The sequence below is a fragment of the Gadus chalcogrammus genome, chromosome 15 (genome assembly GCF_026213295.1).
Source record: "Gadus chalcogrammus isolate NIFS_2021 chromosome 15, NIFS_Gcha_1.0, whole genome shotgun sequence".
Taxonomy (NCBI): Eukaryota; Metazoa; Chordata; class Actinopteri; order Gadiformes; family Gadidae; genus Gadus; species Gadus chalcogrammus.
Window position 1 is genome coordinate 17681306 of NC_079426.1, and position 23416 is coordinate 17704721.

At 46.8% G+C, this 23416-nt stretch overlaps 1 protein-coding gene across 1 annotated transcript in view; it reads right to left on the minus strand.

The window, feature by feature from the left end:
* The window catches only part of ryr2b (ryanodine receptor 2b (cardiac)), a 73678-nt gene continuing 50262 nt past the window's right edge, over positions 1 to 23416 (minus strand). Inside the window, 40 exon segments of the mRNA XM_056609997.1 lie at positions 1 to 49; positions 221 to 369; positions 1334 to 1480; positions 1805 to 1827; positions 1830 to 1886; positions 3944 to 4079; positions 4956 to 4998; positions 5436 to 5566; positions 5972 to 6196; positions 6800 to 6886; positions 7172 to 7316; positions 7833 to 7890; positions 8153 to 8309; positions 8413 to 8667; positions 8709 to 9223; positions 9226 to 9483; positions 9581 to 9662; positions 9860 to 9964; positions 10150 to 10278; positions 10554 to 10642; positions 11016 to 11096; positions 11409 to 11482; positions 11563 to 11629; positions 11632 to 11638; positions 12093 to 12172; positions 12524 to 12623; positions 12937 to 12990; positions 13317 to 13368; positions 13819 to 13991; positions 14812 to 14908; positions 18471 to 18583; positions 19400 to 19534; positions 20297 to 20359; positions 20560 to 20724; positions 20955 to 21044; positions 21143 to 21230; positions 21665 to 21908; positions 22232 to 22578; positions 22628 to 22759; positions 23162 to 23204. Of these exon segments, the coding sequence (XP_056465972.1) occupies positions 1 to 49; positions 221 to 369; positions 1334 to 1480; positions 1805 to 1827; positions 1830 to 1886; positions 3944 to 4079; positions 4956 to 4998; positions 5436 to 5566; positions 5972 to 6196; positions 6800 to 6886; positions 7172 to 7316; positions 7833 to 7890; positions 8153 to 8309; positions 8413 to 8667; positions 8709 to 9223; positions 9226 to 9483; positions 9581 to 9662; positions 9860 to 9964; positions 10150 to 10278; positions 10554 to 10642; positions 11016 to 11096; positions 11409 to 11482; positions 11563 to 11629; positions 11632 to 11638; positions 12093 to 12172; positions 12524 to 12623; positions 12937 to 12990; positions 13317 to 13368; positions 13819 to 13991; positions 14812 to 14908; positions 18471 to 18583; positions 19400 to 19534; positions 20297 to 20359; positions 20560 to 20724; positions 20955 to 21044; positions 21143 to 21230; positions 21665 to 21908; positions 22232 to 22578; positions 22628 to 22759; positions 23162 to 23204 (5045 nt within the window).

The following is a 23416-nucleotide window of genomic DNA, read 5'->3' on the forward strand; positions in this document are numbered from 1 at the left end:
TTAGAGGAGTGATGGGGTAACGAAGGGAAACTTTGGTTTGGGAGAAGGCCTGTTGCCCCAAGAGAAAGAGAACGAGCGAGAGAAACAATGTGTGTGTGTGTGTGTGTGTGGGTGGGTGTGTGTGGTGTGTGTGTGTGTGTGTGTGTGTGTGTGTGGTGTGTGTGTGTGGTGTGTGTGTGTGTGTGTGTGGTGTGTGTGTGTGCGTGTGTGTGTGTGTTGCCGCTGCGTACTCACGGTGAGCATGTCGTTGCACTTCATGTCCCGGGTGCCGCCGTCCTCGCCCTTGTTGTAGAACTTGCGGAAGAAGTTGAAGGCGACCACGGTGTAGAGATACACCACCACCGCCAGCAGGCCCACCGTCAGGGCCAGCTGGAGCACGCACACACACACGCACGCACACGCACGTTGACATAAAAGCACATGTGAACACAGGGCCGCGAACACTCACAAACGTGCACACACGTGCATACGCAAACACACGCACACATGCATACACGCACGCACGCACAAATACACACACACACACACATACAAACACACAGACACACACTCACCGACATAAAAGCCCACATGAACACAGGGCCGCACACACTTACACTTACCACATACACACGCACAACACACACACACAGGTACAGATGGGCTTGAAGACAGATTTGATAATACAGAAATCCCTTAAGCACAAATCTAAATATACTGTACATGCAAATCCCCGTACCATAATACCCCCTCATAGTGTGCCCTTCTCCAGATGGAGAGAGAGAGAGATATAGAGAAGATTAAAAAGTGGCAGACAGGGACAGAAAGAGTCACATTCACACGTTCAGCGCGACCAGAGACCTTAACCGCCCAGCCCTCCATCTTCAGGAAGGTTACGGGCTGTCATGTCCGAGCTGGCAGCAGCCACAGCTCAAGAGTTGGCGGCTCGGCCTTATCAAATTGACTAGCAACACCCCCCCCCCCCCCCCCCCCACACACACACACACACACCACACAAGTTTGACTTCAAAAGGTAAAGGACGCGTGCACACAATCATGGCTACTGCCAATCACGCTAGCAGGCTCCCGCGAGCCCCTGATAGGACGTGGTGACATTGTGCCGACACGCACACTGTAACTGAGAGCCACTCGCTGAGCTGCAGATATACTGCCACTTTATGTGCAGGCATATACTGTTACATCCTGTTGTTGGGACGATGCATATTTAATCTTTAATTAGAATATTCCTATATTCTATTAACTTGGAGGTTTCTGGCTTGAGCTGAGACACTGTGACAAATCCTTTTCTCGGGGATCAATGGAGTTACCCGGGTCTGCGTGTGAGCACACACACCTGCTTCCCGTTGTGCGTGACCGAGGACAGGATGGTGCGCAGGGTCTTGAAGCCCATGGCGATGTCCAGGAGGTGAACGGCGAAGAAGAAGTTGTTGTAGTGGCCCAGGGCTGACATGACCATGTACCAGGTGAGGTATAGGAAAGACTACACACATTGACATACACACACACACACACACACACACACACACACACACACACACACACACACACACACACACACACACACACACACACACACACACAGGCGTGAATATATACACAAACACAAACACAGGCGTGCATATATACAAGGACGCATACACACACACAGATTATTGTGTAGAAATGAATCGTACAAAACAGAAAATACCAACATGGAAAATAAGATCATATATGATTTTGAAGGATAAATATGGTAACCATCTATACAAGCAAAGAGCCATCTAATAGTACACACTTAAAGGATGCATCTCTCAGGTCGACTTACGTTATCAGTGAACACCACCCCAGTTTCCAGACCTGGTACTTGAGGTCAACGGCGTAGCATCTGAAACACAAGTAGTGCCATGCTCAGGGGACGTTATGTCTCAACGTCTGCGGCGGTCAAACAGGGCCATTGATGCCGTGATTTCACAGGCTGTCTCATATCCAACATGTCCTGTACCGTCTCTCCTCTCAGAGACACAGCGTTCTGAGACCTCCCTTCCACTGACAAGGGCACGTGTACTCGCCCAACGCACATGTGCAAATCTAAACGCACGCACACCCACGGACACACATGCACAAACATATAAAAACACAAAAGTACAGTGCCTTCTACACAGGTTCAGAATAAAGATGTGGAGTTCCCCTCATAGCACAGAGTGAAAACATGGCGTCCCTAAAGTGCTTCAATACATTGAATCCATCAGGATCCAGAAAGTAGATGCTGGGCCCCCAAACAGCCCGTCCTATTAACGCTCAGTAGGGGGCTCACACGTTCTCCTGTCTGTCTCTCTCTGTCTCTCTGTCTCTTGCTGTGTGACCATCTCTCTTGCTGTCTCTCTCTCTCCCTCTCCCCTCGCGCTGCTCTCCAAAGCAAGGGCCAACAGGGGACACATCAACCTAATCAGTTTCCCCGTTTCTAGTCGTATGAATCTCCCCTTTCGCCGACCGATGGGTAATTGGCTTTGTGCAGACACAGTTTTATTACAGTCTGCTGAGAGAATACCTTATTACTACCGTGATTGCAAATTGCTCTCTGCGATGGCCATCTGCTGATCTGCACGTGGCGTATTAGGTTCATGGCTGACGCAACGACAGGGTGGGGTCGGGGAGCCAGGTATGGGGAGGGACAGGAGGCAAATCGACAGTCGTACAAGTGCGAGACAGAAGTTGTGATGGGCATCAGGAAAATCACGGATGGATTGAGCTTTTTCTTGCAGGGTCAAAAAAACATATTGTCACCGATATGATGACCCTCTGGTTGGATTTAGGTTTAGTTTTAAAAGGAGCTGTAGGGAATGTTCAGGAGCTATTAGTGGAGTGCAATTGGTAACACTTTAAAATAAGTTGACATACATTAACATTTGTTAATGCAGTAATATGCATTCATCTGTAGCCTAGGGTTCAGGTTAACTCTAATAAATAATGTATAAATGAGAATACCTTAGTGCATCTGAGAACCATTAGTAAACGATTACAGGACAGATAGTTAACTGTAAATTAGCTTTTAGTTATTGCTTTTTATTGCATTATCGTATTATTATTGTACCCTTAATGTAAAGTGTTGCGGTGTCATTTGTTAGAAATGGCAAACCTATCCTTTAGCTTAAGTTAGTGCATTGCAGCATCACGAGTTAAAGATCTGTTTCTCTTTGCAGCTCAGTCTGGCCTTGATCCCGATGAAACCCTTTTCCAAAAATGTAGAAATGATGGGACGAATCGGTGCTCGGGAGGGAGCACTTCAGCTCATGCAAACGAAGAGCACCAAGGTCTGCCAACTTAATAAAAAGAATGGCGACGCCCAAGGGAAGTGCAGAAATCAAAACAGTTTGGATCCAAAAACGACGGAATAACGATTTGAAAAGATGAACCAACACCTGCACGGCATGCCTTTCTCCGATGATAATATGTTGATGTACAAAGTTAGGCTGCGACCATATATTGAAATCAATTGCTGCCCATCCAAGCCCGACTGATATTAATTACAATACGCAAGCGTTGATATCCGGATGTTCTCCAGAGGCTACGTGAAATGCACCATGAGAGTAGAAGTCTCGAGTTGACTGCACCTGCCTCTGCCCGAGAGAATTGACTTTTAAACAACCCGTGCTCCTTTCTGACCAATCAGGGCATCGTTTCCCTGTATAGGTTCAAGGAGTCCGTCTTGCCTTTCAATCACAGGTGCTTGAATACAACACTTCTCCATGGTGGATAAATGTTGGGACCGGAGGGAGCAGAGTTGGAGAAGACATTTGGAGTTGTTTTAGTTAGTCTGCTCTTTTCCGCTCTCTCTTTCCAACTCTCCAATCTTACCCATAGCACCTTTATTCCTGGACAAAAGAACGAAGGATGAAACGTTTCGGTGGCAGGTTGGTTGGAGGCGTGTTTGAAAGAGGGTTTAATCCCTCCCTGGTGGACTCACAGAGAGCTCCAGGCCGTGTCCCTCCTGGGTCTCCTGGCCTCGCACTCTGGGAGCTGAAGTCCAGCGCGGCGCGGTCCAAACCCAGCAGCTCACCGATCCGCTCGCTGCCGTACAGCTCCCCGTACTTATCCATCACCTGAGGATGGCGGGGGAGAGACACAAGGAAGCGCTCTCAGTTTAAAGTGGGTAGCGGCGCTGCCTGAAGCAGAGGAAAGTCCTGGGCCGGGAGTGACAGATTGACTGACTGCTAGCATGTACAGCCTCTCTTTGTAACAACGCTATAACTACTGGAATTAAATCCCTTCTTTGAGAGAGGCTAGGCGTTGTTTAAATATGTAGCTGTCATCAGTAATACAGGGGGTGTAGCGAGATGGATAAAAGACTTGTAATAGTTGACAGTGCACTATTTTTATACACATACTGTTCAAACACACTCAGGATTGAAGTCTAATGGGCTTATATTATTTCAAGGTTTAATTCTCCCTTGCTGCAGACTGATGGAAATGAGGGATCGGTCCACTTAAACTTAGATGTAATGGAGGAATTATGTTTCAATTGGAATATCTATCGAAATGGTCTCACATTGTCAAAAAAAGGTAAGTGGCAGTTTTATAGGTCAATTTTTTTTTAAACGATTACATTTTACCCATCTCCCCCCCTCTGTGAATAAGTAGAATAAATGAGTGTATTTTGCCACGGAGAACTAACTCCCTGCTTTACATAATCTTTCCCGTTGAAGGGGTAGGAGACATTTGGGCTTCACGCTTCATCTCTGGGGACAGCCAAAGCGTTAGTTGAAGGCTGGGGGAATGATGATTACATCTACCATTAAACGCTTCATTAAATCCCGGTTACGTTCTTAATAGGGTGTCACTCAGTTGAACTGCCCCCTGATTGGATGCATCCGTACACACAGACGGGGTACGTTTAATACACTAGGTGTGACCATGTCCCAGCTTCACAGCATTAAATCTGCTTTGACGCATTAATGTAAAGACCTGTCAGACATTACCTTCCTCTTGACAAATTTATCCCAGTAATTGTTGGGAAACGACCTGGAGAATTGCAGGAAAAAACAAGGAATGAATGCTCCATCAGGGAGTAAACAACACAGGGTAAGACACGTCGTTAGAACCAATACTTTCCTAATCATCCAGTTTACTATAGATCCCATGATCATACTGTTGGAGTGTGTGGATGTAGACTGGTTTGAGCAGCCTCACCTGGCCCGAGTCTGATTTGACTCTGGTGCCGGGCTAGGCTGTACACCATGGTAGCACATTGAGTTATCAGTGTGCACAGGTTGAACCAGCCATCAACCCACACATCTCCCTGCATGGCAACATGGAGCGCCGTTGTCATGTATCATTTTATGCCACGTTTATAATAAACTAGTTTGTTGCCAACCCTACCACCGGGAATCCTTGTCAGAAAGAGCCCACTAAAAGCCACCTAGGTGCAGTGTAGCATTGCCATTAATACACTTATGTACCGTGTGTTGATGGCCATTCGGTCCCACTGGCCTTTGATGTCGTCGTCCGGGGGCTGGTCGGTCACGTACACGCCGTCAAACTCCAGCCGCCGAGCGATTTCCTTCTCCCGCTTAAAGATCACCAGTGGCACCTGCCAATGGATCGCACTGTAATTAACCCAGCTCTCTGAGACTATTGAATTCTGCTCATTTTCACAGCCTATTGCGCACGTGTACACACACACGTGCACACACACACACACACACACACACACACACACACACACACACACACACACACACACACACACACCACACACACACACACACACACACACACACACACACACAACAAACGATCACCTTGTACATGACAAAATAATGACATTTTGATATAAACATCCTCACTTACCCACTCAATTGTTTATCAGACTGTGTACTTAATTACATACAGAACACTTGTTTACAATTTTCGCGGTAGCAGCATAGCGCTGCCGCCGCTCCACAGAGATCTGACAGCGGACTCCCAAAGGAGGGACCTTCCGGGCGGCGGGTACCTTGAGGCAGTAGTAGCCGATGATGCAACAGAAGGAGAAGAGGGTGTGCGTCACGGCCAGGAGGCGCAGCGAGGGCTTCATGTAGCCGCTACTCTCCTCCAGGACGAAGAAGCCCCCGTCGCCGCCACCTCCCCCCTCGGCGGGGTCCTGAGCCCCCTCGGGCTGGGACGAGGCCGCCGCCGCCGTAGCGCTGATCTGGTCCTCCTCCACGGTGAAGGGAGACACCTGGGAAATGGAGAGGGAGATGAAACGGAAATGAAGGAGGCATAGGAAGACAGGAAGACGGAAAGAGAAAGGATTGGAAAGAAGGAGAAATACAGATACTAACCCTGGAAGGGAAGGAAGGAAGACGGACAAATTGAAAGATGGAGGAAAAATGGAGGGACAGAAAGATGAGGGAAAGAAATGCAGGATGGAAGGAAGGAAGACAGACAGGTTGAAAGATGGAGGAAAGAGCAAGGAAAGATAGAATCAAATAAAGAATAATTAAGGTTGCGGAAAAGGAAAGGAATAGATAAATAACAATAGCTCTTGAGAGGTTGCTATTCAAAGGATGCTAAAAAGGTAACAACTAAAGCCTTTGTGTGTAACGCCACAGATAACACTTTACGTGGGATTTTCTATCAAGAGCTTTACATTTTGTCCATTTTGAATAAACAAAAAGAATATGACGCTGACCCTCATTTGCTTCACATTTGAATATAAATAGTGTCCTGTTTCTGGCTTAAAATTTCCAAAACATATATTTTATACTAGGGTATAAACAAAGAAGGGAATTGGATGCAGGCAAATAATAAATAATCTCCTGGCAATCCCAAACACAAGAACCTTGTAGAAGAGGAGGATGAAGTTGATAGCGAATGCCACGAAGAGAGACAGCAATCTCATGTTGTAGAAATTCCTCGCAAAGCAATTCTGCAAGTAGGAAACAGACAGTAATCAGTTTTCAGAAAGCAGGTGTAGGTTTTGCATTCATCTGCATGATTAAAACGTTTGTTACTATGTTTGGGTCTGAGTGCTTATTTGTGTGCAAATGTTTTTGTTTTTAGTTTTACCTGTGTGTGTGTGTGTGTGTGTGTGTGTGTGTGTGTGTGTGTGTGTGTGTGTGTGTGTGTGTGTGTGTGTGTGTGTGTGTGTGTGTGTGTGTGTGTGTGTGTGTGTGTGTGTGTGTGTGTGTGTGTGTGTGTGTGTGTGTGTTACCAGCAGCTTCATCTGATAGCTGCCCATCAACCCCCACAGGGCAGACTGCTGGGCGTCTGGTTCCTCACACTGGCTGGAGCACCGCTTGGTTTTCCACTTCCCCCTGGTCTCCTCCTTGACCTCCGTCTTCTCAGTCACGTCTCCTCTGTTCAAAGTTCAAACATAACACGATACGTTATTGTGAAAATAGCAAATCAGAAGTGGTGTTGAGACAAACACAATAACATTCAGAGATCCTGCCAACAGCGACTTAAGGTGAGCTTATCTGGCTCAATGTGGACGGCTACACAAGCAATTTTCTCTCATATACAAGACCGAGCAGATTCTTTATGCAAAGCAATGCACAAGTGAGGCTGACAAACAATGGTGTGGCTACAACAAATTTAAAGTTGTAGTTTTAGTTATTGTTTAAGTGTTAGTACCCAATCGTTTTTATTCTAAATTGACGATTCACTCACGTGAACCAGCTGCACCAGTCGGTTTTACTTTGAATACAATTTCTAAAGCAGAAAACAAACATTTGTCTACGATATAAATTGGACAGTAGTGACTCCACAGGGGAGAAGGATAGATGTGTTGTAGACAGCAGTATCTGAGTCGGTGCTGAGGAGATCAGAGGCTTTGAGGAAAGGTCATTAAACTGAGTATGCAAGGCACTCACATTTTCTTCTGAGACTCAGACACTTTCTCATCTTCCCCCTCCCGATACCCGCCGGAGCCTGAAGGCAGCAGAAACACAATGCTTTTAGAAAACGAATTAATGGAAAATACATAACGATCAACTACTACTGCGGCGTTTTGCAGGGATGGAAGCTTCACACTTTCCACACCATGAAAGTGTAGTATTAGGTATTACTTTTAAAAATAATTTAGAAGAAAAATAACATGCGTATATACTACTTATAACCTTGCTCGGAGAGTTATGCCCTTGAAACACTGCATTCAAAAAGCGGACAAGCTGCTAACAGACACAAGTCACACCTGCAGGACCTTCACCTGATGCTCCCCGGGGACAAAGTGACCTGGGGCGCTCTGTCCAGCGGCGGGCGCGCGGTACAGGTCGGTCAGACTCGCTGTAGGGTCGTCCGTGTGGAATCGATACTGCCCGTCTTCCTTCGTCAGGCGCATACCAATATGGCTGAGAGGCGGTCCACCTCTCGAGGGGACGCCGCCGGGGGCTTTGCCCCCCCCCCCGCCCCAGCCCCTTCCCCCAGCTCCCACCCTTCTCTCTGGAAGGAGACGGGCCGCCGATCCCGGAGAGGGGCCGACGCCTCCGCGACCCGGTCCAGCGTGGGCTCCGGGATGCTGCCTAGTGCGTCCAGCACCCCAGTCCTCTGGAAGGCCTCGACGATGCCCCCGTTGATGAAGGCCACGTACAGCGCGTAGAGGACGGTGCGCACCGCGGCCCAGCCCAGCGCCGCCGTGCCCAGGAGGACCCATCTGACCAGCCACACGGGCGCCACCAGGAGGTCCCTCGCCGTCATCCGCTTGAAGTACTTCCTCGCGTTGCGGCGGGAGAGTAAAGGCAACAGCGCACCAGAGCGTTTTCATGTGTCGAGCCAGGCTTTGCGTCCGGCTCTTTCCCGTTGTTGCTATTAACATTTTCCTCCTCATCCTCTAAATCGCTGCCAGAACTTTTCTGCCCGGCGCCGGAGTCGGATATCTGAGACGCCAGCTGCATCTCGAAGATGGTGTCCTCGCAGAAATTGACAAACATCTCCATCTTCTCCTTCTCCCCTCCCTCGTTCACCACGTCGAAGATGAACTGCCTTTTGGACTCCTTCACCTGGGGCTTGTCCCACTGCGTGCGGCTCGACCCGCTGATCTCAAAGTAGACCCGCTCTATGCGCTTCCCGCTGCCCAGGATCTCGATGCGCCCCAGGTATGGCCGGAAGTAGGTCAGGATGCACTTGGCCAGCTCCAGGAACGTGCCGAGCCGGGAGTCGTTGGGCATGTGCTCCGACAGGTTGGTGAGCAGCACGGCCAGGCTGAAGCCGATGTCTGTGGCTGGCTCGTGGAAGCGGTCCACAAAGCCCTCGTAGTCCAGCAGGGGCTCTCTGCGTCGGTGCAGGACAGCAGGAAGTGGGCCTCGGGCGGGGAGAAGCGCTTGCACCTCTCCATGGCCTTCTGGAAGTCCTTCCTGGACACGCAGCCCTGGGCCTCGGGGTCGTACTCCCGGAAGGCTTCGGACGACGTCAGGTCTTTTAGCTTGAGGAACATGTCGAAGAACTTGAGGATCATCTCCACGTTGCTGGAGGACTCCACCAGCATGTCCACCATCTGCTTCCCGATGGTGCCGTTCACCACGTTACCTTGGTTATGGAGGGAGCAGAGGAAGAGCACAAAAATGAAGGTATCAATCCAGTAAAAGCCTATAAAACCCCGGTGAGAATTGCATTACAAGCCTACCCTCTAACAGCGAGAGCAGCATTACAACCATGTCCTTCTGCAGATCCATCAACTCCTTCAGCAGATTTATTTGCCTGGAATCCTGCAAACACAAAGTTCCTGCTATAAAATGCAGACGCTGCTTCTGTCACGCACGCATAAATGCATAACCATTGCAGAAAGCGCCACAATAAGCACTTCAAATAAATCCCTTAAGCCTGTTAGGAAATACATAAATGTGTAAACTGAAGACTGGTTCCCAGAATGAGAGGAAAAAAGGGCAGAATAAACAGCGGCTACCTGCGAGAGCTTCATCTGCATGTGAGCGAAGACGTGGAGGAATCCCACCACAGCGTCCCAGAGGCGGCTGTGGGCCAGACTCTGCTGGTTCCCCGTGCACGGACCCTGGAAGCGGTTCAACGCATTAATTAGCCACATTACCTCTGCATGGGCAATAGCTTCAGCTTTGCAGAAATAATAATAATGATAAGGCAGAGCTGTGTGAGGAACACGGGGCAGGGGTACATGGGCACAGTTCCAAGGCCGGGGGACGGAGGCCTAATGCGAGGGAGGAGCGGCCATCGACTGACCTGTATGTACTCGGTGAGAGTATTGAAGACCTGCTTGGCCGCACTGATGGCCTTAGAGAAACTCTGCCGCCCGTGGTTATCAATCACTGCCTTCCCCGAGTAAAACCAGTAGAAATCACTGATTGACTCCTGCGGTGGGAACAGAGGGTGAAAAGAAAACATGTGTGCATGTGTGTGCAGGCGTCACCTGCTCGATGAGAACTCTGTCAAGCTGTGACACTGCCATATACAGGTCTCTATAGTAAAAATACAATGCAATACAAAAACACACCGATTTGCACACGGTTGCACCTGATTGATATACATAGCACATGCAGTAATGTAGTCTTCACATCAGAATGATCGATCATTGTGAGGTGAATCCACTGAGGTGGATTTTGTATATCAAATGGGGTTCCTTTTACCTGTAGCCTTAGCAGGTAGTCAACAGTGGATATGATGATGTTAACTGTGGTGTTGTTGCCGGTTTGTGTTCTCAGGTAATTCTGGAATTCTTAATCAATCAGAAGAAGAGATGTAGAAAATAAATGTGAAAATAACTTTTTGCAACTTTTTGAAGATTGCATCTCCTACTAAACCATAAAGGACTTGAAATACTAATATAATGCAAAAAACTATATACCTATATATTGTGATATGTGTGTGCATTATTTCATCATTGTAATACTAAGATACAGTAATGAATTACCTGTTGAATGTGTTAATATCCATTTTAATACACTGCCAATGTCAATATTTGCAGAGCACATTAAATATGAACAGTTATATGTGTCACATAAATATTAACAATATGGTATTGTTATAATGAATAGATTATTTATATATGGATGCAGAGGGATATATATTCACAAACAAAAATAAAAAACCTGAGTTGTGTCCTTCACAAAGCAGCTGCAGGAAACGAAACAGATCACAGGTCAATTCTTCGTCTGGCATCACCTTCTCCCCTGGGAGAGAGCGAGAGATAGTGTGAGTCTGTGTGTTCTCGCGTACAGATGTGTGCACACACACGCATGTGTGAGGGGCTGGCGCATGGGTGAGTGCAGGACGAGTGTGTGCGTGTGACGTCGAAAGGAGTGAGGACAGAATAGGTGGGTCTTGATAAGGAGGGGGAGGGGAGGAGGGTAGAACGACACAAAGAGACAGTGATGAGCACATTGATCGAAAGCAGACAATTGCTGTGGATGGAGCAGCAGAATCAGAAAGGGGTGTCTCTGTCCCTGGTGTTCCTCCTCCACATTACCATATGAATGGCATACCTGAGCTATCGTCCACAGTCATCCCTAATCCTTCCGCTTTGTTCTGCCTCTCGAATGCATTCAGGTCCAGCACACTAGGCGAGAGAAGAGCATGAGAAAACACACGCGCGCAATGGCTCCATCGCTACCATGCAAGGGTATGCAAGGGTCTCACCTGCAGGATTGCATGAGGCCCGCCATGCTCTTGAAGAAGCCCACGTCTCGCCTTTCTCGAAGATACCCAGCATTTTCTGTCACATGAAACAACAAACTTAAAACAAAGACACAAACTTGGAAAACCTTTACTATGGTTCAGTACATATTTACTTTAATATGTACTGAACTTGACATTGAACTAATTATACTTATTATATTCTGTAACAACACCAGCCCTTGCCCACAAAGGCAAGAGCTGATGTTGTTGTTTTTTCTATCTTTATATATTTTACATCATATTGATGTTGTATAAAATGTGAATGCAAGAGTAAAATACTTATTTATGACCTATATATAGCCGTTGGCTATTGTAACAGATAATTTATTCTTGGCAAATTTTATTTTATCCAGTATTATAGGGGACAAAAACAGATTGTGCTATAGTGTGGAATAGTTCATTTGTAGTGTGCAATAGTTCATTTGTTTATTGGCAAGACACAAGACAATAGGGTTTGATTAATTTTCCAACTGTGCTACTGGTAGCCATACTTGCTGCACAGTCGTATTTCCTCCATTCAGGATGGAAATACCCAGCTTTAAAGTGGATGAAACCATGGAGTCCATCTCTCCTGTGGATATGAAATGAGGAAACACATTTATAGCCGTGACTCAGGCCATAATAATTACAGCCTCGCAAAAAGACGTCCGATTTTGTGGAACAAATAGCACCCCGCGTGACTAGAGCTCGACGTACAGCTGGAGTGCATTAATGCATCCCAGCACACCCATCAACACTCTATTAAGCACTTAAACATGGGTATTGTGCGGTGCTAAAATACATTTAGTTCCACATTCATCCTGGTTTTACCAGACCTGATATATATACATTAAATTTTCTGTTACAAATAATCACATCCCCTTTCTGGGCTGGACTGAGCAGGAACACTCATCTAGTTCCGAGAGTCCCTTGAAGGGCTCACCTTTACTGGCACTGATGGTCTGCAGCACCATCTCTGCAGCGCCGCGGTCGTGGAGCCGGGCCTGTTGATACAACAGCTTCTGCTTCTCCATCTCCTTCTCCTGTGCAGCACAGACACACACACACACACGCACGCACGCACGCACGCACGCACGCACGCACGCACGCACGCACGCACGCACGCACGCACGCACGCACGCACGCACGCACGCACGCACGCACACACACGCACACACGCACACACACACACACACACACCACACACACACACACACACACACACACACACACAAACATCCACCCGTCACAATCCCCTCCCCCTTTGCTGGGATGTATTTGTTGTGTGTATAAAATGTAAACATGCACACTGAGTCTTGAAACACTTGTTGCAGTGCTGCCCAGAGAAGGACTCACTTCAAAGGTTTTCATCTCCTCGTTTTCATCCTCTTCCTCCTTTCTTTGACAACTCTTGAGGGAGAGGTTACCAAGAAAATATTAAATATCATACAAACAAACAAATAAATAAACAAATACGAAAGCCTTGCTGGAGAAAAGGCCATGGGGATTTTTCACTGGCATAGAGGAGTACCAGCATGACAAAATGCATTTTCCACTGCAATGACAAGCTATATAATTTGACTCACTGCTATTATCCAGTAACCATATTCACCATTGCAGTATTTCAGAAGAACAGGGACAGAAATCATGCGGAATGCGACAACACTTTATTTGCATACAAATCAGTAGCACAAATCCATAGTGATTATCCAAGCAGTCTCCAATGGGAATCTTACCTTAGCCATAATTGTGGCATAGGACATATACAGCGTGTCGTTCCCAGGTTTGCTGTCAGACAGAAATAAGAGGCGAAAACAATGAGTTTTGTAAGCTCAGTGGAGCGTGGCATTGTTGTGTCATTACTGGGAACGCCCAGAACAATATCAATTAAGGTCTTTTCAAGGTGATTCCACAGGGGACCAGGGGGCTTGTCTCACAAACACACACACAGTTGCACACACACACACACACACAACACACACACACACACACACACACCACACACACACACACCACACACACACACACACACACACACACTGAGAAGCCAACTGATCACATGGGACGGGAATGAGGCATCAGGCTCCCATCGCAATCGCATATCGACGTTCCTCTGGTGTGCTTTAAGTGGTAATAAAAAGGGCCTCTTATTGCATCGCTAATGACGAATACAATACACGCACGCACTATCATTTTCGGTTCCACACTTGCTAACCCTACACACATAGTGACACACACCTTCCTTCTGTCAGGGCGCTCTGGCTGAAGAGCGTAATGAGTTGTCGGAGGGGATCGATTGGCTGGGCACATTCCTCCACCCCCTTCTGCTTCCTCTTCTCCTCCTCCTCCTCCTCCGCCTCCTCCTCCTCCTCCTCACTGCTGGCTCCGCAGTGCTTCATCACTCCCCTCCTCTGCAGTCAGAAGACACCGTTAAGCCTTTTCATGTGTGCTCTTTATTAAGGTTTTCGCTATGGCTGCGTGCCACGCTCCCCGGTGCTAACCTTTAGCCACGGGCCGACTGTAGTGTGTGTGGTTGGGTGCACGCAAGCGCACACACGCACGCTCAAATTTGCACACTTGCACTAAAGTCTCCCACATCACCGTTGGCGCTATGCGTGCTAACTTCTACCATTGATTAAAAGTTTTTTAATTATTTTTCCCTCTTGACTCTCATTTCCTAGAAACGATAAGACTTATCAAGCCTGCTTGATCCATGCCCTCACTCTCCTTCAGGAAGTGAGCCTTGAAAACCCTTATGCTTCGAGACCTCAGCGCAGAGATTCAGGCGCAGACATGCCAATATCCAAACCGGCTAGCAAACCCACATACATGCACACACATGCACAGCCCACCCATCTTCATGAAGGAACGTAATTTATTGTAAAGTTTGGCTTTTTTCTCTGCAAGGGCTCGACGACAAGCAGATAGATGGCAAGGCCGTGCCGTTCATCACGACTGAGACATTACATCCCACTCATACATTAGCTGTTACAGTAAATAAGGAATAGGCCGCAACACCCTCCCACCAAGCTAACAAGAACACCATTTGCAAGATGCAAAGAACTTGAAGTAAAACAAGTGCAATTCATCCGTCTATACATATATACATATATACATATATATTTTATGTATAAATATATTCACACACATACACACACAGAAACACACAGAAAAATCAATGTTGAAAGTTTTTTTTCCCCATAATTCAACCGAGCGCTGGGTCTGACTTACTGCTAAACCCTCCACAAGGTTTTCCTCAAAGCTGTGATCCTCAGCTGATATCCAGGACTTGTGGTAACCCTGGAGGAAGAGGTTGACGGCTCTGTGCCTGGGAGGGGGGTACAATCAGGGGATATATATAATCAGAGACCACTAGATTATGCCCAGTGCACCCAGTGAGCTAAATGCCTGGGGTACGACCGATTGGGGATGGTACTCTGAAGTCTGAATACATACAATGTGGGTTAAACATGGCAACATCTGTCTGTAAATACAGCGTAAAGACATATTTAGAAAGCAATTCTCAACGGGGTTAATGTATGTATTCACACTGAAGCGATTTGAATATGCACAATAGGACTCGGCCCGGTTGGCCTCATTTGTTAGTGAATTTTGAACACTGATATGTCTCTAACAAAGCACTTAGAACACTTAGACTAGCCGCGCAAAACAAAGCCATCCATAGGCCAAGTTTAATTTAGGATACAGGGGGTAGGACCGTGTAAGGAGGCTCAGATTAAACCTTAGAGTCTATCGTTTGTTTATTAGTTAAGGTATACCCCTCGACTCCATTACAGAGTCTGCTAGAATAAACACCCTTTAGTTATATGAGCCCCATAAAATGCTTATGCCTTACATTTCATGTAGCAATGCTGACTATGATCAATTTCCTCATTAGCTTTTTGTGAGTACAGCTTGTTTGTGTGGTGTTCTTGTTTCTGTTACTCCACTGCCCTCGGGTCTGGTGGACCAAAACATTATTGGGTTTTCAACACAATACAGCCATGAGATTTAATGTAAAAATACTTAACAGATGGTGACTTTACATAAATTATAAGCAGCATTGACAGCATTTATGGTTTATATTTGCCATTTTCTGCTGGGAGATGACATGTATCAATACAACTGCTATTAGTTTGTGATTGAATGTGATTTTTAAATGAACAATTATAATCAAGACATGGGTGGAGTAAGTTTACAATTATGAATTAAACAAGGTTTTCATCACTTTTGATGTTTATTGCTTTGAACTGAACACATTGGACACAGTAGTACTATATGGAAATATATACGTAAATTAGCCAGATTAAACACATATTCATGCCATTGAGGGACAGATTTGAGTGTATGCGTTTTGTAAATGACTTTGTTGCACTTGATACATGTAAACTGTGTCTATCTCTCCTTCTTGGGCCTGAACGCATCGCACTATGTGTGTGAGTGTGTGTAAGTCTGGACATGTAGTCCACAGAGTAGCTGGGAGGTGATCTGATTTTGAAAATAAAATAAATCACAAACCTAATTGACTGGGAGTGTGTGTGTGTGTGTGTGTGTGTGTGTGTGTGTGTGTGTGTGTGTGTGTGTGGTGTGTGTGTGTGTGTGTGTGTGTGTGTGTGTGTGTGTGTGTGTGTGTGCGTGCGTGTGTGTGTGCGTGTGTGTGTGCGTGCATGTGTGGTGGTCTATTGGTGGAGGTTGTTTGGTGTAGGGGGGATTAATGGGACTAAGATTGGGACATTTGGAAATGCTAGAAAGGGTTGTGTTTAATCTATGAAACATGCTGCAAATCTAAAGGAAGACACACACACACACACACACACACACACACACACACACACACACACACACACACACACACACACACACACACACACACACACACACACACACACACACGCACACACACAACCTCACTATGATGGCCAGCAGTGTTGCTATTATTTTAACTACATTTCTCAGTAGTGTAGCAGCTGTTTTTCGAATCAAATGGCTTTCAGTAGCGTAGCCCTTTTAATGATCAAAAGTGTGAGCTACACACAAGCTATACAGGCCAGTGTTTCTGAGGAAGAATTGCGGCCATACTTTTCTTCTGCGGCCTGAAACCAAACCTCTATGGATGATTCAAAGCTCATTTATAGCTTTGAACTGCGTGAGCCTGTGTGTGGTGCACACCTCTGAAACTCTGGCACTCCGCACTGAGAGCGTGTGAACTGCATGTCCACAACAATGGTAAAGCCAGACGGTGCCCAGAAACACCACGGCACTAAACGCACCAAACTATGGCACCACGCACTAAACGCTGGGCGCTCCACAGGTGCTCTACTCCACTGCCTTACACAGACCTGTGCAGTAGCAGACACGAGCACTTCTTTTTGATGGTGACATCGTGAACACACACACACACACACACACACACACACACTCACACACACACACACACACACACACACACACACACACACACACACACACACACAGACACAGACACACACACACACACACACACACACACACACACACACACACACACACACACACACACACAGATCAACATGCACACACTCTCGACACCTGCTGTCTTGTTATTATTGTGTGTTTGTTTTATTTGTGTTTGATGCCAAATTGTTTTCGGAGCACTGATAGCAGAGAACTCATCTTATTGTTGCATTGGAAAAAAAAAATCCCCAGACTATCTATTTGATTGAAAGCGTTATTGATCACTGAGATAGCAATTACTTGGAATACAGTTGTTTTCTTCTATGTAAAATATCCCCTTTTCCATGTGGCCATAGCCGAGCTTGCTACATTTCTCTGGGGGCCGGTATCAGAGTAGGGAAGCTTTATTGAAGGTGGGGTAATGGGTAGCTTAGCTTACTACACTTTCCACATGGCTTGCCCAACAGACACACATAGACAGTCACAAACACACACACGTCACACACACACACACACACACACACACACACACACACACACACACACACACCACACACACACACACACACACACACACACACACAACACACACACACACACACACACACACACACACACAGGTAGGAGGAAGGCAGAGCAAAGGTACAGAAAAAGTTTTTTCCTTCATCTAACATATTTACCTTCTACCTACAGTTCTCACCCTTTTATTGCCCTCGGTCAGGGACATGTATCATGTCATATAAATGTGTTTGGGGTGCACAGCACACTCATTTAAAATTGGTTCTTTGTGATCTTCTTCACATAAATGACCAAAGGCTCAAGAGGGTTGAAAAGAATTATTCAAGGAAACATTGAAACATCACACAAGAGTGCCACACCTATATATATGTTTATTTCAAACATTTTGTATCAACCAAATACGCACACGTATGTGTTTTATGCAGATATGGATGGCATCTATGTTTTATATGCAAGACATTAACAATGCTTGACCTATTGGTCCTTACAGAAGTATCTAAAGCGGAATTGAATCCAGCAATTAAAAATAATTTCCAAATTATACTAATAGTATAATTACTGATGAAAGACTTTCAGTTAATACTGCTCGAACACAAATAAACCCTATGATAATCACCCCTTTCGATGAACAATAGATAAACATTTAGAACTACATTTTCAAGGCTGAGAACTTATTCTAGACTGAAATAATTTGAATATGCACAATGGGACTTGGTCCCTTTTGGCCCGATTGGTTAGTAAATTGTGAACATATCTGTAACAAGGCACTTAAAACACTTAGGCGAGCATGCAGAGCAAAACAAAGCCATCTACATGCCTTATTCAATTGAATGGCCTTATTGGTTCTAAACAGAAGCTGGGTGGGGACACTGCTACTGTTTAGAACCAAGATGGCCGCTACAGTGAATACGGTGGGGTCTGGTGTCCTGAGATCTGACCTGGGCAGGTTGTACAGGGGGGCCATCCTGAGGCAGGCCACCACCGCTCTCTTCCTCTGCTTGGATAGAACCGTGTGCCAGGCGGCTCTCTTGCCGCTCTGAGGGTGTGCCACCTGGAGAAGAGCCAAGCGGCAGGAAACGGTGAGCGAACGCACACAAACGCTTTAATCCCTCCTCACCAGAAGGGGGTACCAACCAGCTGCTCTTCAGCCCAGGTGGGGACGGATCCTGCATGCTTCCTTTTTTGGCCCGTGACCCCTAAGTTGTGGATTTTTGTGCATCTGCCTCCCCACACATTGTTTGAACCCCATCAACAAGCTACACGCAGGGACGCCAAGAGGGGGGACGGGGGCCTGGGCATGACAAAGGGCCGGTAAAACCCCCACCAAAAAGCACAACAAAAAGGACTGGCAAGGAGGCCACAGGCCCATGGCCTCTCTCTTTCATGCCCGCTACGTGCTACATTTACATTTTGATATACCGTAGGCCCTACCTAGTGAATAGAAACAAACTAACCAGCGACTGCAATGTTCTTGCGGCTCTACAGCAGCAATGAGATCAAAATTGTGAAACCGATATATAACCATTCTAGTGCAAATAGCCATAACTAAGTATAGTGTTTGAAACTTACATTTGAATTGCTAAATAATTTGGCCCTGTCTGTTATTTATAAAGTACCTTTATGAGAATACCTAAAAAAAAATGAATTTATTGATCACCATCAAATATCAATATAGCTCATAATGCGGCAACCTCCCAAGGCGAAGACTGATACGCAGATGAGCTCAATCAGGTGAATATAAGTGGGGAACCCGACCCACAGGTCAAGGGCAACACAGATACTGTATCTGGTTCTCCTTTTGGTCCATCCATTAACACCTCCGTCATTCCAGAGAGTCCTTTTATGTTCCCCTCTCTGTGAAGCCTACCTGATCCAGGTAATAGAGCACGCGGGCGATGTGCAGGATCCTCGTTGCATTGCTCTGGATGTCTGTGCTGTCCTTATGCGGCCCAATTGGCTCGCTGTAGAGGTCCTTCTGCCACTGGCTCACTGTTGAGTCCTGCTGAGAGAATATAGGAGTAAATGCTTACTGCACTGTATTATATAGAGCTTTTCTCACCAGTCCTTTATCATTATTGCCTAACATTGACCCATTCATACACACATTCACACACAACGGCGGTGTCAGCCATGCAAGGCAACAGCCAGCTCGTCAGGACTAGGTTGGGTTAGGTGTCTTGCTCAGAGATAATTTAACTAGGAGAAGCCGGGGATTGGACTAGTCAGTCAACCCTCCTGAGCCATCCGAGGCTGATGTTTGGAAAACAAAATGTTAATGGGAAACAGGCCAGTGGATTATTCTCATTACAGTCAAGTACGACTGACTACTGGAACACATGATTGGAAGAATAGTGAACATCTTGAAGTTTAATTAAATAGTGTGCACACTAAAGTTGCCTTGGACAAATGTAGTGCTCTCAATAGTCCAAGACTCAACAATAATGAATTCATATGCAAATGATAGTGACGGTTTCTGTGTATTATGTTTAAAACCTTTTCATCAGTATCACCAAGGAAAATAAAATGAAGCACATTAAAAATCGAAGTTTAGTTATGTTAAACAATCCAAAAGAAGCCAGCCTGTGCTGTAGATATGCCAATGTTAACAAGTTTGCTATGGGGGATGGGTAAGGTTGTTTCCCTAAATCTTGTTGCTATATTATCAAGGGTCATTTTTTATGCAAACTAAATCCACCTGTCAAGGCATTCGATTAGAAGCAGAAAATGGAAGCTTTAGTTTCTGTCAATCAAGGATTGTCTTTACCCGGCTCTGAAGCTGTAATAGACCATTACAGATATGCTCTTGAATCTCAACGTCTGCATCCCTCTGTGGAGGAAAAAGAAACGAAAAAAGTCATGAAAGAAATACATATGAAAACAACAAGGAAACGATCCAGTCATCCGACCGTTTATGTATTTTCTTTCGTTTTAAATTTGTTCTCTCGGCAGTCTGGGATTTCAAATTCATTGCACAATGCTGTGGGACGGCTTAAGGAAAAGGGGACATGACCACCAATTATTTTCTACCTGATGGAGGTGGCTCTTGGCCAGTGCGATAAGGCTCTGGTCGTCTGGAGAGCAGAAACGCAGGCCTACAGGGAGCAGCCTTTTCACGGCAGCAACAATGAGAGAGGTGTGTGGGGAATAGCGATCCCCCTTCCTTTTTGACTTCCTGTTCTCATGGTCCATGGGCTGAAAATTGAAAAACCCATGAAGCGAATGATCAGCCTACTTGTTAAACGACTGAAGGGGCAATTCTCGCCTTGACAACGGGTGAAAAGGGCTAATGTCATTGGAAACGCAGCACTGGGACTTATTATTGCCTGCCATAGGTTGTGACGGGAGTTCAGCCATGGCGGTATTTCAGGAACATTCAGGGCAGTGATCAAACTTGACATGCGGATTGTGCTTTCACTGCTAACCTTGGACATCTTGTCATTGCTGTTGACCAGGAAGGCTGAGTTGTTGATTTCATTCTGGACCACGTAGTTCTGTTCCTCCCACTTGAAATTCTGTTGTACATAAAGGGTGTGTGAGTTGGTACGCTGTTGAGAGGATACACTTTTTAACCAAAACAACCCTCATTATCTGTCCTCGCCCACACACTCACATGAGACTTGGCCCAAAAGGTAAAGATGTCGGCCACCATGCCAAACAACTGCTGGGCCTCTGGGTCGCACTCCTTTAACCAGCTGGCTCTGAAACAACCAAACATGCCAACAATGCTACAGAGATTAATTGCATGAAAGCTTAATAGGAACCATGGGAAAAATCTTCACTGCATATTATTTGTCAATGTCGGCGAAAACCTAGTCCCTTCCAAAATGTAATTAGAGTTGATAATTTCTCAGTTATTATTACGATTATTTATTAATGTTCAGCTGTTTTCACCGGGGGGCAGATTGCTTACATGAATTCTTAAGCGCTGAAATATTTAAACAAATATTTGTCTTTATTCATATTTCAAACCTTTTAGCTGGTATGACATCAATCACCCCTCCTAATCAATAGTGTATGATCACGAGGGCTCCCCTTTTGATATCGACTCACAGGGTGAGTCTTGTATGTATGCATTGCCTGGGCCTCTGGGCCATGTGCTGTGTACTGTAGCACACTGTTCCGGTGTCCTCACCGCTTGGCATCCACGAAGGGGATCAGCAGCAGGTAGAAGGCGTACAGGTCCCGCACCAGCACCATGAACTTCTCCTGGATGCGCAGCTCGGCCTCGGAGCGGTCGCTGTGGGACGCCACGTCCATCTTCATGCGCTCCTCCTGCAGGATGCCCTCCGCCCGTTTCCTCAGCTTCTCCATCAGCGGCAGGAAGTGGCTCTTCAGGAGGGCGGGGCAGGCCTCACAGATGATTGGCTGGGCGAAGACTAGGGAGACACACCGATGATGTGTGAGAGTAGTGAATAACATCGGTTGATATCAGCTGCACTGAGCTGTGTTTAAGAGAGAAGAAGAAGAGAGGATGATTTTTACTAAACTAAACAACGCAAAAAACGTCCCCTCTCTCCCTCCCTATGTTTCTCTGCCATTGACAAGTCTTACATTGCAGTAATGAGCTGGGAGCGTTCAGAACCTAAATTGGCTCAAACGGAGGCAGCCGCCATCAACATATATTCTCCCGGCGCACCTCATTCACTGAAAGCTGACGGACGGCGCAGACATTTCTAACAAAACAACTTAAATGCTCCACCTGCGAGCTGCTGCATCCAGTCCCCCTGGCACTTCCCCAGGTGGTTGTGGAGGATACGGAGGATGTGGCCCAGTAGAGCGGTGTCGAGGTGAACCAGCTGTCCCACCGGCTGCCACCGGCGGGCCATGTAGCTGCACACCAGGGGCAGGGTGACCTCGGTGACGTGGCCGTAGTGGGCCTGGCGAGCCCCGGCGCCGGCGGCTGCCAAGGTCTCCACCTCCCCCAGGGCCTGCTCCAGGGAGGGCAGCAGGGGACACAGCTCCTCCGCGCTGCCGGGCACCCCCAGGTCTGGGGGTACGACAGATAAGCAGGGAGCAGCGGCAGGACTGAAGTGACTGGGCGTGTCACTTGGCGGTGAAGGGGAGCGTTGGGGGAGGGTGGTGCTCTTATGGCTACCTTTGCTCTCGGTGTCGTCTCAGCGTGTGGGAAGATGGGCTGGGCTGGTCCTGGGCGGGGCCGGCTCCAGGACGCTGACTGGGAATCACCCCGCTCAGGTCGGCCAGACAGGCGCCTGCGGCTGACCTCTGTCTGCGACGGAGAACACGCGGATGAGGGGGCGGTGGCAGGGGAGACACTTCATTCATGGTGACAACCATGTCTCTCCTAATCATTAGCTTCACCTACTGAAGAACTAGCATCTTCGTTAGTGACCCTCTTCTCAATTATAAAACCTTTGGATTAATCATACACTGATGTGTTTCTAGGAACTCGATAGTTACTTAAAAAAGGACGCAATCATACTGGAATCTACTCAAAAAGAGTGCGCTTGGAATAGATATTCTAGTTTAGCAACTCGTTCTACACATGCCACGACCAAAACACCCAATCACGCCAGCACCACACACTCTAGCAGGCGTAGGAGTGGCAGGAGAGCGCTAAAGGCTTTACCCCCTCCACATACACTTTGCAGCTGGTGCCCAGGCTCTGTACAGGCAGTTGAGGATCCGGTAACAGTACGCCTGGCGATCCCCCACTGGGGAACACAAGGTCAGGCACAACATTGCCACGGTTCACAGAGTCAGTTTGCACCTTCGCTATTCGCGCACTTACACAGGCATAGTGCGTACGACATATGGCCCTGAAGTATGCCAGAAGAAGAACGAAGAGCTCGAGATGCAATCGAAATAGGAAGTGCACTAGCACAGAGCTGGCCAGTGTTTTTCTGTCACTTTTCCAATCGAATCC